Source organism: Archocentrus centrarchus, chromosome 3, assembly GCF_007364275.1.
Source record: "Archocentrus centrarchus isolate MPI-CPG fArcCen1 chromosome 3, fArcCen1, whole genome shotgun sequence".
In the NCBI taxonomy this organism is placed as follows: Eukaryota; Metazoa; Chordata; class Actinopteri; order Cichliformes; family Cichlidae; genus Archocentrus; species Archocentrus centrarchus.
In genome coordinates, this window is record NC_044348.1 from 18,069,125 (window position 1) to 18,083,515 (window position 14,391).

Consider the following 14,391-nt stretch of genomic DNA (forward strand, 5'->3'; position numbering starts at 1 on the left):
GTCTTATTTGAATGCTTTTCATTAATTTTGTACTTGGCTAGGGTCAGTGTCACTAGTGGTAGCATGAGGCGATACCTGGACCCTACAGAGGCTGAAAAGGTACAATAGTCCAACTCCAGGATGGCGCATCAATAGTGCCATTGCTAGAAGGTTTGCTGTTTCACAGTCTCAAGAGCATGGGGGAGATTCCAGGAAACAGGCAGTTACTCTAGGAGAACTGGACAGGGCCATAGAAGACCTTAACCCATCCGCAGGACCAATATCTGTTCCTTAGTGCAAGGAGGAACAGTAGCACAATTGGCATTTGCCACAGAATACCAGAATTGGCAGGTCCACCACTGGCATCCTGTGCTTTTCACAGACAAGCAAGTTCATCCTGAGCACGTGACATACATGAAAGGGTAATAGCATTCAGTATGGCCAGATTGGTGGTGGGTCACTGATGGTCTGGCAAGACAGAGGGATGCACAGATCTCTACATGGTAGGCGATGGCACCCTGACTGTCATTAGGTATTTGGATGAACCCATTGTGAGACCCTACACTGGTGCTGTGGATCCTGGGTTCCTCCTGGTGCACAACAATGCCCGGCCTCATGTGGAGAAGACAATCCAGGCAGTTCCTGGAGGATGAAGGAATTGATACCATTGACTAGCCCACATGCTCGCCTGACCTCTATCTAATAGAACACCTCTGGAACATTTTTTTGGTCCATCTGACGCTGCCAGGTTCCACCTCAGACTGTCCAGTAGGTCAATGATGCCCTGGTTCAGATCTGGGAGGAGATCAGTCATCTCATTAGGAGCATGCCCTGACGTTGTAAGGCATGCATACAAGCACGTGGGGGCCATACAAACTAAATAAAATTAAAACTGCAGTGAATTTTCTGCAAAATGGACTAACCTGCTGCATCCCTTTTCACTTTGATTTTCAGGGTGTCTTTTAATGAAGCCCTCTGTAGGTTGATAATTTTAATTTCCATCAACAATGTGGAATCCTTTGGTTCCTAACAAATTACCCAGTCCATATCAGTATAGATATCCAGCATGATTTTTTTTCCCCATTGAGAGCTGATGTGTTTTCAAGGTGTTCCTTTTATTTTTTTGAGCAGTGTATTTTATTCATTCTCAGTTCAGACCACCCTGCTGTAGCGTGACCCCTACAGGCCATTATCGGTATGGCCTCATAAAGTCTCATATTTATAGAAAGAATATGTTTTCACTTATTAAAGAAAACCAGTATTTCTGAGATAAAGGTTTTAACAGGACTTTGGATATAATTGACCAGCAATTCAGTGCATTTCGGAATGTAGACATGGTCAAGACGACCTTTTGAAGTTCAAATTGAGCAACAGATTGAGGAAGAAAAGTCATTTAAGTGACTTTGAACGTGACATTGTTGGGATGTGGTAGAACAGGAGATTCTTCAAGACCTGGACTATTTGTCATAACTGATGGAACCATGAATTGTGCTCTCTACCGGAAAATCCTGAAGGAGAATGTGCAACCATCAGTTTGTGCCCTGAAGCATGAGCACCCAGATTAAACAGGCTGTTTGTGGGTCAAAATTCCTCCACAGTGATGTGAGATACTCATTGCCAGGTATTACAAACACTTGATTGCTGCCAAGGGTAGAACAGCCAGTTATTAGGGTTTAGTGGGCAATTAGTTTTTCACACAGGGCCAGGTAGGTTTGGACAACTTTTTTCCCTTAATAAATGATATTATAATTTAAAAACTGTGTTTTATATTTACTCACGTTATCTTTGTCTAATAAAATTTGTTTGAGGCGAAACATGTAAGTATTGCAAATATGCAAAAAAAAAAGAAAAAGAAAAAAAAAAGAAAAGGAGAAATCGGGAAGGGGGCAAATACATTTTCACAGCACTGTACATACAATGGAAACTGATGAAAACTGAACTAAAGCATTTTCAAACAATAGAAACTAAAGTGAAACGAAAAAATATGACTAATTAGAGAATACCTAACAATAATAACTCTAGTGCAGGGATCCTCAAATCCAGGCCTCGAGGTCGTGTCCTGCAGGTTTTAGATGTGTCCCTGATCAAACACACCTGAATCAAATGGCTGAATTACCTCCTCAGTATGCAGTCAAGTTCTCCAGAGTTCTGCTAATGACTTCTATATTTGACTCAGGTGTGTTGAAGCAGAGAAACATCTAAAACCTGCAGGACACCGGACCTCGAGGCCTAGATTTGAGGATCCCTGCGGGACGTGAACTTTCTTCGTCAGAAAAAAGTTGAAGCAACTCAAGTCCTGGAGAGGGCAGCACTGCGCCTGCGTAGCTTCACCTGTTAAGTTGTTCATCCGGTAAAGAAGAAGCACACAACCAGTCCGAGGATAAGGTATGACGGGCTTTAACTGTGCATATTTTTATTATCTACAGATAAAATCAGTTGCCAGATTTATTGTAAACAAAAGTTTATCATCGGTGCCATGACGCCGCTTCCGCCTGAAGCCACTCGCTCATTTCTTTTTCTTGTTTTTAAAAGTTTCACTTGAGTTTTAGCTAGCTAACATGAATGGTTTGGCAGTATTGCATGACTGTTTTTGTTCTTTTGTCTAAACTCGCTGAAATAATCTTCATGTGAGAGCCTCTTGCCCTTGTGTATTTTAAGTGGAATCAGGCTTTTTTTTCTCTTTTGTTTTCCTGTCGCTGTGAAGGCTGTAGCTGGCTAACAGTTTCTTCTTCTTATCGGTGTCCGGTGAAGTTGTCTTAACTGATGGTTGACTTTGGGCTTTAGCTTCACTTCTTTTGTGTCTCTCAGAAATAAAAGAGGCAGACAGCAGGCAGAGCTCTGGTAAATTGGGAATTTAAAAAATCTCCACAAGATGTCTTCTTTTAAACGAGTGGAAAGAAAAACGTCAATATATGCATTTAGTCTGCAAAAGTCTTGAGCTACCTCTCATTTCTTTATGTTTTGCTAGGAAAATGAGAAGTAGGTGTAGTGATTTATTACAGCAGTATTTGGTGTGACCACCTGTATTCTTCAATACAGTCTGAACTCTCTTAGGCAGCTTTCGTGTCATTTCTTTAAGTAGACTTCAGGAACAGTTCTTCAGGCTCCAGGGACATTCAAAGCGCTTCTTTGGATTTTGGGTGCTTTTTGTTCTGTTCTCTATCAAGATGATCCCACACACTGCTTCAATAATGTTGAGGTCAGTCCATGACTGATAGAGTTCCACTGCGTGTTTTTCTATCCAGGTATGCTTTTACTGCACTGGCAGCCTGTTTGGGATCATTATCATGCTGAAAAATGAAGCAGCTGTCAATCAGGTGCTTTCCAGATGGTATTGCATGGTGGATCAAAATCTGACGATACCTTTTCTGTGTCCATAGTTCCGTCAATTTTAACAAGGTCCCCTAGCAACAGTGGCTGAAATGCAGCTCCAAACCCCGACAGATCGTCCACTGTGCTTTACAGATGGCTGTAGACACTCACTGTTGTATCTCTTTCCTGATCTCCTCTGTACATACTGACAACTATTTGAACCAAAATTTTCAAATTTGGTTTCATCAGTCCATCAGACCTGTTTCCAATGATTTTTCAGTCCAGTTCTTGTATAATTTTTCTGACTGTTTCCCTTCCTTCCTTACCTTCTGCTGTAAATAATTTTTAGGCCTGTTGCTTCTTCTTTTGTCGTCCACTTGTCCAGTTTATTCACATTTTTTAAGGACACTGCAGACCAGTCTGAGTTTTAGGCTCTTTTTGAATCACCTTGTTGTTGTAATATGTTTGTACCAACGGGTGATAGGGTAAATAAAGGTTATGGGTTATTTAATCACGCAAGTCATTAATAATACATTGGCTTCCTGCTGAGACAGAGGACTACAGATGTTTGCTTTGAGAGTGTTGATGGAGGAGTATAGAGAAGGTTAGAAGGATTTTTACTGCATCCTTGTGGATTTAAAGAAATCATATGATAGGGTGCCAAGAGAGGAGCTGTGGTGCTGTATGAGTAAATTAGGAGTGGTAGAGTCCTAAATCATACACTAAATCTGTCCATTTTTACAGAGGTGCAGATGATAGGTGTATAATCACGTGTCCTCACTCTTCCAGAATGCCTTTTAAATTCTGCCCCCACTGTGGGACAGAGTTACAGCCCGAATTCAGATTTTGTCCTTCATGTGGGGAGAAACGTCCCAGTCCTGAAAGCCCACGTAAATATGAACCAGTGAGCTCAAGTTTCTACTCGCCTCCAAGCAATGCAGCAGCAACATCTGTAATTAACATAAGCCCCACTCCAAGCACAAGCTGTGAACCCACAGACAGGACAGGTGAATAGAGGTGGCAGTATTTCAATAAATACTTAGTCATCCACACCAAGTATTTTAGCTTTAAATGTAATTTCTGTTTGTGCAGCTCACGCATCTGACACTTTGTTGACACCTCGTCCTGCACTGCGAAAGACGCGCAACACCCTTCGCCTGGACAGAGAAGGTAAATTCAACACCAGAGATCAAATAGTTGAACGGTTTCCTGTTAAGAGATCAAAAAGTGAGACTGATGAGGAGGCTATGTGATGTTAGCAGCTTTAAATTCAACACTTTAAGCTGCTGTGGCCAGATGTAATGCAGGCACAAAGAGGAGTACAGGTATGAAAACAGCATGATTAAATTTGGATAGAGCAGGGATGTTTAACATGCAATCTGGGAACCAGAGTTGCCTCCCCCAAAAGGGTTCATCTCCCAGACGTTTAGGTCTAAAAACTCCACCTGTGAAGGTTTTATGCTTTTGTAGCTTCACTGTGATCCCAGCTGGGGCCTTTCTGTGTTTGGTTTTTGCATCGGTTTCCTCCCACAGTCCAAAGACATGCAGGTTAATTGATGACTAAATGGATGGATGAGAGGTGGATAAAGTGCTTGAAGTGTATAGAACAGACTTGTGGTTAACGTACTTTATAAATATGAGTATATTAGATTACACTGGGTCATATTGTTGACATTGCACTTAATTCTTTAAAGATATCTCAGGCTGTGCTTACTCGCACTTCTTCACATTAAAAAGGCACATTATTATGCATGTTTCACTGGTTTGCGGCCCATTAACTAAAGTGAGTTTGAAACCCTGAACCAGAGGTTGCCTTTATTTCTAGAAATGACTTGTTTCCACAGATAATGGCGCTGGGTTGCAGGTATCGCCACCAAAGAAGAACATGGTCACTTTCAAACTCGACACCGGGGTGCAGCCAATTGTAGTGTCTCCTGTTGCAAAATCTCCTCAATCTAGTGAGCAATAAGCACTGATTTACCTGCCCATTCCTACAATTCTTTATGAAAACTCCATTATCTCTCCTTTTTGATATTATAATAATTTTTTTTTTTATCCACATTGACTGTTCTGTAGCCAGGGGAAAAGGGAAGTTTTGCGGCCCTGTGAACAAGCAACAGGAAGAAGAAGAAAAGAAGCTGTCAGCAGTAGGTGTGTCTTCACCTGTTTCCTCACCAGTCTCCAAGTCTCCTGTAAAAGGTGAGCCACACCTTTCATGATGCAACAGCAGATGTTACACATGTTCATCCACATATTGTTACATATGTTGATAAGTTTGCATCACTAAATGTTGTCAATATTAGCAGCTTTATTATGGTTCTGGCATCCATACTGGAGGACAAGCATCACATTCATTGCACTTTTATTACTGTCACAAGACCAATCATTAATTTCCTATTGAATATTTATTGATTTTTGATTGATTTTTCCTCTTCCTCTGTTAATAAACTTGACTGTGTTTCATCCCTTATGGCTACTGGTCTTATAAAAATGGTGTGAAGATGATTATGTCAATATCCGTTCCTGCAATCTCAGACGTCTTATGGAGAGAAGTGATGCAATTAAAAAAAAAAAAGGTAAAACTGGAGCTTCTCAGTGTGGAGTAGTTTCAGCTGAATAAAGTAAATTTATTAATAAATTAAAAACTCTAATAAAAGACATGAAGTAAAAGAAAAAGTTCTGTTTTCTTCCATTTCTTCTAGTGTGCAGAAATAAATTTATAAATTATATATAAATTTATACAAGATTTTCAATTGGCCCTTTTTTTCTTTCTTTTTTTTGACTTTAAACGGATGCTAATTAGACTTACCAGAACATCAGGGCAAACTGCAAGATACAGAGTTCACATGGGATTGGTTTTGCACGGTAATTTAGGTTTGTAATTTTGTGGGGGATTTTTGTCCTGTCCTCATTAATTTTGAAATGTTTTAATAAATTTGCAGCAGCTGGAAAAAATAAAGCCAAGAAGGCAAAACACGCGACCTCTCTGGAGCCGCTGCCTGAAGGTGAGGAGGTGACGGATACAACCGGTAAGAAGTGGAAGCTGATCAAACAGCTCAGTCAGAGCACAACGGAGCTGCTGTACGAAGGTGAGACTGAACGCCGAACATCAGGAGAAGAAGTGAAAATGAAGGCAAATGTGTGAACGTTTTGTTACTGATGTGAAAGAATCTTGGTGATCTCTGTGGTCCTCTGTCGCACTAAGATGAGTTCAGGGTGGCCACTACAATGTTTTTGCAACCAAAGAGTCTGGAAGAAAATTCTGGAAGCTCTTATCCAAACTTTGCTTACATCATTTGGACTAAATGGTTTTGTAAAATGCAGTTAACTGTTTGTCGGGTCCAGAAAATTTCATCAAAGCAAAGATGACTAATGGAGTTTAGTTGGTCATACTGCACTGGACCAGTTGATTATGTATTAACTTAGAAAAGATAAATATTAATAGAACGACTTATTGCCACAGTTGTAGAAAACTGTTTTTCTCTCTTCAGTTTCTCGTCCCAATTCAAAGGATTCGGATCACGTCCTCAAACTGGTAAATACAAAGTACAAACACTCGTAGCAGAACATTTGAAGATGTTACACTCTATCGACACGCTATTGCTGATGTGCCGACTCGACTCAACTCTGTTTTTAGAGTTTCCATTAGGAAACTTTTTTTAGTACCTGCTCAGCTGCAGTTCCAAGTGTGCTGAATCAACCCGAAAATGTGAGGTCAACAGAATGCATGGCACTGGTGATGTCATGAGCGACCTTTTGTCTTTGTGCAGCATACAAATGATGTCATGGAACTTTTGGGCTGCCTTTCTGAGACGGTACTCATTTGTAATGGAAAACAAGCAAAACTGAGTAGAGTCAAGCCGAGCTGAGTAGGTACTACTGGAAAACAGGCATAATTGTTTTTCTGTTTATGCATTAACCTCCTGAGACCCGAGCCCCTGTTTGCGATGCATTTTCAATTTCTCCTAGATATTTGTGATTAGATGGACCTGAAATGTGTATATATACTAAGCTTCCTCTTTGAACAGGAAGTTGTATTTTGTTATATGGTTGTTACATACTTTTGTGAGGAAAAAAAAGATGTCCTCAGATGTGGACACTGGGATTATTTTATAGCATAACACAACAAAAACAACATGACTTAACAAAGTATAAAATACTATCGAGCACAGTGAAGTATAAGGTGCAGCAAAGCCAAAATGTAATGTCCCCATATGTGGACGCAGGGTCTCAGGAGGTTAATGACCAATTTAATTTTTCCCTACTTCTATTTAATGCCTCTTCTGCTTCTCAATTTCTCTGTGTAAAATTAATAAAGTTTGTCTTTTGTTTTTCACTCTTAGGGAGCTAAAGATGGAAGAATCTTCAATGAGCAGAACTTTCTGCAGAGAGCTGCTAAACCAGCATTGGGTGAGGATTTATTGTCTTTCTGTCACATTTGGAGCCTCCTAATTACTAGATTTAGTTCCCAAAAACAGGTTTAATCTCATTTCATTAAAAGCAGATGATTTACTGAAAGTTTCTGTCACCTTCAGAGTTTGGGATGCTTTGTTTGTCTTACTGAGACTAATTGTTCTGACAATAACGACACAGGAAGACAGACAGAGACGCTAACAGCGCAGGCCTGAAGCTGTAATAAGTCTGGTGCTTCATAACATTCGGAGGAACACAGAAGTGAACAAAAAGAGCATCATCATGTCTTTGAACCTCATTACATTTACTTTGCATAGACAGTACAGTACAGATGGCTGTAACCTCAGTAACTTCATCCTTTTGCTTATGGACTCGCATTTTAAAACCTTGATTTTGGTCGTCACATTCTCAGTTTCATTAAATCAGCATGAGGAGTGGCCCTGACTGAGGCTAAGTAATTTTTTTTTTAAGTAGGTTTATTTATAAAGCACCTTTCACAGACAAGTGGTCACAAAGAGCTGTACACAAAATAAAGTAAAATAAATAACAAAATTAAATCCCATAAAACTATACAAAAACAAATTAAGACACAGAATGAATTAAATCTATGAAAGTATCAACAAAAAGGTTTTTAACTTTTTTTTTTTTAACTGTGGGGTCCACAGAGTCAGCTAAATGTAATTGTAGTGGGAGATGTTCCAAAGTCTTGGTGCCACAGACTGAAGAGCTCTGTCTCCCCTGGTCTTCAGTCTCATACACTGAGCCAATCACTAATCCAGATTAATCAGCGGACTAGGGTAGACAGCCTATCCAGCTGGTGATGCTTAAAATATACAACTGAATAAATGGTAAGAAATGTCAGAAAAAGATTGAATGATGACAGCTAAAGGAAGGATGTAGAAAGAAAATGGTAATGGACCCAGGACTGAACCTTGTGGAACCCCAAATATTAGAGGAGCAGTGTTTGAGGAGTACTTGCTTGCCCAAACCGAAAAAGTCTTCTCAGATAAATAAGAAAAACCAATCTAATGCAGTGCCGGAGATACCAGTTGGAACCTTATGCCTATTACGTAAAATTTTATGGTCAACAGTATCACAGGCATTGAGATCAATTACAGAACAATTCCCTGCATCAGAACCTGTTGATTACATCCATAAACTCATCAGGTTAGTGTTTCAGGGAGTCATTTTCTCACTTCAGTTTGAAACCAGAGGAGTCGCCCTCTGCTGGCCATTAGAAAGAATGTAGATTGAAGGTCTTTGTGAATTGACTTCACTTTTCAGACTGAAGGCACATCTATACTTACATGCAGTGTTTTATTCCCGTGTGATGATCCTCCTCCTAAGACTTGTTTTCTCTGTAGTGGAAAAGTGGATTAAGCAAAACAAGCTGGATTTTCTTGGAATTCCTTCCTGCGTTGGCTTTGGTCTCCATACAGACTCGTACAGGTCTGAGCTTTATCTGCAGATACAAAATGTATGAAAGCATTTTACTTTAACCTGTGCATTTGGTTCAGTTTTTTTTAATTTTGTTTTTGTAGGTTTCTGATTTTTCCTAGCATGGGCCGGTCTCTCCACTCCATCATTGAGGAAGAAAATGAGCCTCTGCCTGAGAAAGTTGTTCTTCAGCTCGCCTATAGAATAGTTGGTGTTTTCCCATTATCTTTAAACTCATCACACAATACTGCCCATATTATGTTTTTTGGATTCTATTAGAGTTGCTTTGGATGATTCACAGTTCAAAAATAATTATCCTTACTTATCTCTTACTGTACCTTTGTGCAACCACAGTCCGAAACAAGCTCCTTTAGCTCTTCTCCCTTTAACCTTCAAGTGACCAACTGGGATCATTTATGATTTTTAGTCATAAAATTTTTTTTACTAGCATTTGATCTACTTCTATGACACCTTTTCATATTTAACAGAAATTGGCCCATCAGTGAGGTCAGTGGATGGAAAATTGTGTGGGGTCATTTATCGTTTATCATGTCATTTATTCATATATGTATGTTTTGTTTTTTTTTTAACATATAGGCTTTGATTTTTTTTTTTTTTTTTTGTAAAATTCCACTTTCACTATATTGTGATGTTTTGCACTGGCTAACAGATCTAGAGCAGTAAGACTGAGATTGAAACATTGAGGCAGAAACTGGATGACTGAAGTGATGAAAACAACTCAGTTGTTGTAGATGAGTCCAGTTAATTCCTTTTCAAACTAATTAATTACATTGGAACATTTTAAAGTATGTGTGGTAGATAAAGGAAACAGTACAGGTATTGTAAACACAAATACAGCCTAAAATAAAATGCATCCATCCATCGATTTTCTTCTGCTTATCTGGGGCTGGGTCGTGGATTTAGCAGCCTAAGCAGAGAAACTCAGACCTCCCTTTCACTAGCTACCTCCTTTAGCTTATCTAGGGGAACACCAAGGGGTTTCCAGCCCAACCAGGAGATATAATCTCTCCAGTGTGTCCTGGGTCTACTCCCGGGCCTCTTCCCGGTAGGACATGCCCAGAACACCTCACCCAGGAAGCATACTGCTTAGATGACTGAACCACTTCAACTGGTTTCTTTCACTGTGGAGGAGTAGGTTGGTCTTCCTGTAGGCCCACCACAGGAAGACCAACCTACTGTGCGTAGTGTGTCGAGCAGCGGTCAAGGGCGGAGGGCCTGGTGGACCGATCCCTGGCTATCGAGGCTAAAATGTAATGGAGCCATAAATTACTCCACTTGGTCATTCTGATTGCTTAAACAGCTTGGTCTCTTGAGAGCTGAGCTCCACCTCTGAAGCTGGAAAAAAGCTCTTGCCCGAAATTTAAGACCCACTCCTTTAAGACATCTGTCTTCTGATTCGCTGATCCTTGCAAATAGAAGGTTTGGAAAGCAGGTGGGTGGGGCTTCTGTGCTCACAGCTGGAGCTGTGTGTCTGAGATAACCATATTAAGTATATCCTCCCTCTGTGACATCCAAGAGCAGGGAAAAAGTGGAAACCACAGTGATTACTTTTATGTATGCTGATCTTATTATATGAAATGTCCACGTTTATGTTTCTTTAAGACTAACGTTCACTTTCCCTCACAGTTAGATGTCCTGCAGTATATCCATTCAAATGAGTATGTTCATGCTGATATCAGTGCAGAGAACATCTACATAAAACAAGGACAGAAGTCACAGGTGAGTAGTGGTTTGAAGTACAAACTGCACTATATCTGTGTGTGTGTGTGTGTGTGTGTGTGTGTGTGTGTGTGTGTGTGTGTGTGTGTGTGTGTGTGTGTAAGTAACCAAGCTGCTTCTGTGTGTTTGTGTGTGTTCAGGTGTCCCTTGTAGGATACTGCCATGCCTTCAGGTACTGTCCTGGAGGAAAGCATGTGGAATACCGTGAAGCCAGCAGAACACCACATGAGGGCACTGTTCAGTTCATCAGCCTGGACGCACATAAAGGAGCAGGTGTGTTTCCTCTGTAGTCCACCGAGTCCTTTTTAGTCTGTAAGTATCATTAAATTACACATCACTTCATCATATAAGTGGCCGTAAACAAAACGGTACTAGAGCACTCTGCCCACACTCCATCTGGCAAATACTGGCTCCACATCATCTTCTTTCGGCTGCTCCATTTAGGGGTCACCACAGCGGATCATCTGCCTCCATCTCACCCTATCCCTTCACTACATCCATGAATCTTCTCTGTGCACTTTCTCTTTTCCTCCTGCCTGGAAGCTACTTCTTCAACATCCTTTGTCTAATATATTCACAATCTCTTCTCTGTACATAGCTTCACATAAGTATGATTTTATTTTCACATGTGAAGCTGTTTTTAATGTTTTTTTCAGGTTGAAAAGCACAACATTTTACTTGTTTGCTCATGGGAAAAAAAGCAAAAACAAGGTGACACACCTGAAATCTGTTTTTACAGAGAATAACTGCTTTTAAAATCCCTGTCTTTCAGCTCCGTCTCGTCGCAGTGACTTGCAGTCTCTGGGTTACTGCATGCTGCACTGGCACACTAGATCGCTGCCGTGGATTGAGCTCACACAGCCGCACCAGGTAGCCACCCAGAAACAGAGGTAAGAGAGATACCTTTGCAACACTGTCCTTAATGTGTAATTTTAACTTTCTGTATGAGGAAAGAAAATGCAAGTAACTAAAAATAAAACTTCTGGATGTAGGTATATGGAGGATGTTTCTGCACTGCTGAGCCACTGCTTCAGGAAGAAGAGCATTTCCAGTGAGTTTATTTGTTGTTGTTTGTTTCTTCTGTAACACATACCGAGTTTTCCTGCATGCTGTTTGGTGATATCTTTCTGTGTTTCGTGGTGTAGAAGCATTTCAAACCTATCTGACTGCAGTGATGGCTCTGCAGTACACTGAGCAGCCCGATTACGCCGCACTGAAGGCCGGATTCACCAATGGTTTAGAGCAGCTGGGGGCATCGGTGGAAGAACCCTTTGGTTTTTAGGTGAGGACACACCTGTCTGCAACTCAGAAATAAATATGTTCACATGGACCTGAGGCCTGTACTATGAGGCAAGGCTTAAGATACCCAGGATAGCTTTTCCTTATCTGGGTTCACTTGCCTTAATGTCTTCAGCTAACTGAGTTGAGCCAGTGTAGCTAAGAGTGCATTTACAGAGAGACCTATAGGGACCAGTCGCAGGTACGGACAGGTCTACTGGCAGCAGAGTGACTGATTTTACAAATAAAACTATAATCAGAAAAATCTGAAGACTGCAGTGTGATAGGAAAAACATAGTATAGTATACACAAAACAAAAAAATAGGGCTTTTCCAAAAGATGCCCTTCGTGACACAACCCCAAAAGGATTTGTCTCCTCCCAGTCTGGAACCAGCAATCCTTTGCATGTTAGGCAAATGTGTATTGATGCTCAGCTGAGAGAGAGACAAAACCTGTCTGTGGGCTTTTCCAGAAGAGTTCAGAGATTTCACCAAATCACATTAAAGTGTTAAAATTGAGGAGGAACATCTCCTTCCTCAGTGACGATCACACCCTGACCTATAGTCACATGAAGGTGTCAAACTGTGTCAGACCCTTTGTAGCCAACTCATGTTTGTTTTATTTTCAGATCACACAAAAAGACCACACTGGAAGATCCTTGATGTTGGGTTTTTTGTTTTGACTCTTTTTTAATCATTGTTTTAACTGTTTTATTGCACTGAAAGATGAGTGTCTTGAGTTTAATAAGGACGCGATTCATTGCGTTTACTGTTTGTGGTGGGGGTTCATCATTTTTATGGTCGTGTTGACGTTACTGCAGTTTTAAGCCTCATAAATTTCTGATGCAGTTTTTGTATGATTGTCGTGTGTGTTGCAGTGTTCTTTTGTCTGTTAGAAAAACAACCAGTTAACAAATCTTTCTTGTCGTTGACATTGACTCCCTGCTGCTGAACATTTCAACAATAAATGTCTAGATTTCTTATTAAGCTGTGACTGTGATCTTTTTGTTTTTGGACTTTTTCAGAGTAGCTCTGCATGACTCGGAGTTCAAACCGCAGGTTCTTTTACTGGACCTTAGTGCAGACCCTGCATTTACACCGTTTTACCTTGTCTCACTTTGGTTGTTCTCGTCATTGGCTGTACCTCACAAACATAAGATTTAAACAGCAGTGTTGGTGGAGCATCTGTGGTCAAAAACAGTTTTGTTTAGAGCAGTCTGAAGCTTTTGGCTCACAGGAATTACACGAACACACTCACCTTGTTATTTGAAACTCAGGCCATGTTTAATCCTGAAGAGACCAAATTATTTTAGTAACTAAAATAATCAAATAGTCTTTGCTGCAGTACATCGTTACTCTAGATCTCTGCTATGATTCACTACAAATATCACAATGTACTGAACAGATGTGGAAAATTACACTAAAATCAAAAACAGATTTCCAGTCATAAATGACCCCACACAAACTGTCCATTATATTTGCTGCACCTCTGGATCAGATATAAGAAAATTATGAACTTATAAAAAAAATTATGAGTTGAAGTACACTCACCAGCCACTTTATTAGGTACATCTTGCTAGTGCTGGGTTTGACCCCCTTTTGCCTTCAGAGCTGCTTTAAATCTTAATGGCACAGATTCAACCAGGTGCTGGAAACATTTCTCAGAGATTTTGGTCCATATTGAGATGATCTACTAGATTGAGATCTCTGAAATGTTCAAGAAAACTGAGATGATTTGAGCTTTTGTGAAATGGTGCAATATTCTGCTGGAAGCAGCCATCAGAAGGTGAGTACACTGGTCATAATGGGATGGAGGTGGACAGCAATAATACTCAACTAGGGTGTAGTATTTCAACAATTCTCAGTTGCTCTTAAGGGGCAAATAATGTCAAGAAAAGAGCCCCCACACCATCACCACCAGCCTGAACCACTGACATACCTGGTCTGGTCTCGTGCTGCTGTAGCCCATCTGCTTTAAGGTTCGATGTGTTGTGCATTCAGAGATGCCTTTCCTTTATTTACTTAATATGAGCATGCAATCCAGGCTCAAAATGAGCCTTTGCTGGGTGGCTACACACATAACCACGACTGGACTGCATATAGTTGAGGTGAAGAGTCTTCGTTACCTTACTTAACAGACAAGAATTTTCCTGTTGTTTTGGGTATTTGACATACAAAATGTTTAAGTTTGAGTAAATTAAACCACACACACATTTTTAGTGCTGTTTCAGTG

At 40.4% G+C, this 14,391-nt stretch overlaps 1 protein-coding gene across 3 annotated transcripts; it reads left to right on the forward strand.

The window, feature by feature from the left end:
* Positions 1–2,224: 2,224 nt before the first annotated feature.
* Positions 2,225–13,145, forward strand: vrk3 (VRK serine/threonine kinase 3). Of its 3 annotated transcripts, none has more exons than XM_030722670.1 (16): positions 2,225–2,364; positions 4,081–4,298; positions 4,384–4,461; positions 5,136–5,249; positions 5,368–5,490; positions 6,234–6,380; positions 6,783–6,826; positions 7,635–7,701; positions 9,069–9,153; positions 9,246–9,348; positions 10,789–10,881; positions 11,022–11,154; positions 11,654–11,771; positions 11,874–11,932; positions 12,027–12,163; positions 12,788–13,145. In XM_030722670.1, the coding sequence occupies exons 2-15, from the start codon at positions 4,082–4,084 to the stop codon at positions 12,161–12,163; spliced, it is 1,518 nt and encodes a 505-aa protein (XP_030578530.1). In that variant the 5' UTR covers positions 2,225–2,364; position 4,081; the 3' UTR covers positions 12,788–13,145. The 3 variants fall into 3 exon arrangements, with proteins under 3 accessions (XP_030578530.1, XP_030578540.1, XP_030578548.1); XM_030722680.1 differs by having other exon boundaries at positions 12,030–12,163; XM_030722688.1 differs by lacking the exon at positions 12,788–13,145 and having other exon boundaries at positions 12,068–12,146.
* Positions 13,146–14,391: the final 1,246 nt, after the last annotated feature.

Bases quoted from the DNA above. Each gene is read 5' to 3' on its own strand.
- vrk3 (XM_030722670.1), top strand. From the start codon at position 4,082: ATGCCTTTTAAATTCTGCCCCCACTGTGGGACAGAGTTACAGCCCGAA. The intron at 5,250-5,367 runs GTGAGCAATAAG...ACTGTTCTGTAG, and splicing joins TGCAAAATCTCCTCAATCTA to CCAGGGGAAAAGGGAAGTTT. The intron at 11,933-12,026 runs GTGAGTTTATTT...TTCGTGGTGTAG, and splicing joins CAGGAAGAAGAGCATTTCCA to AAGCATTTCAAACCTATCTG.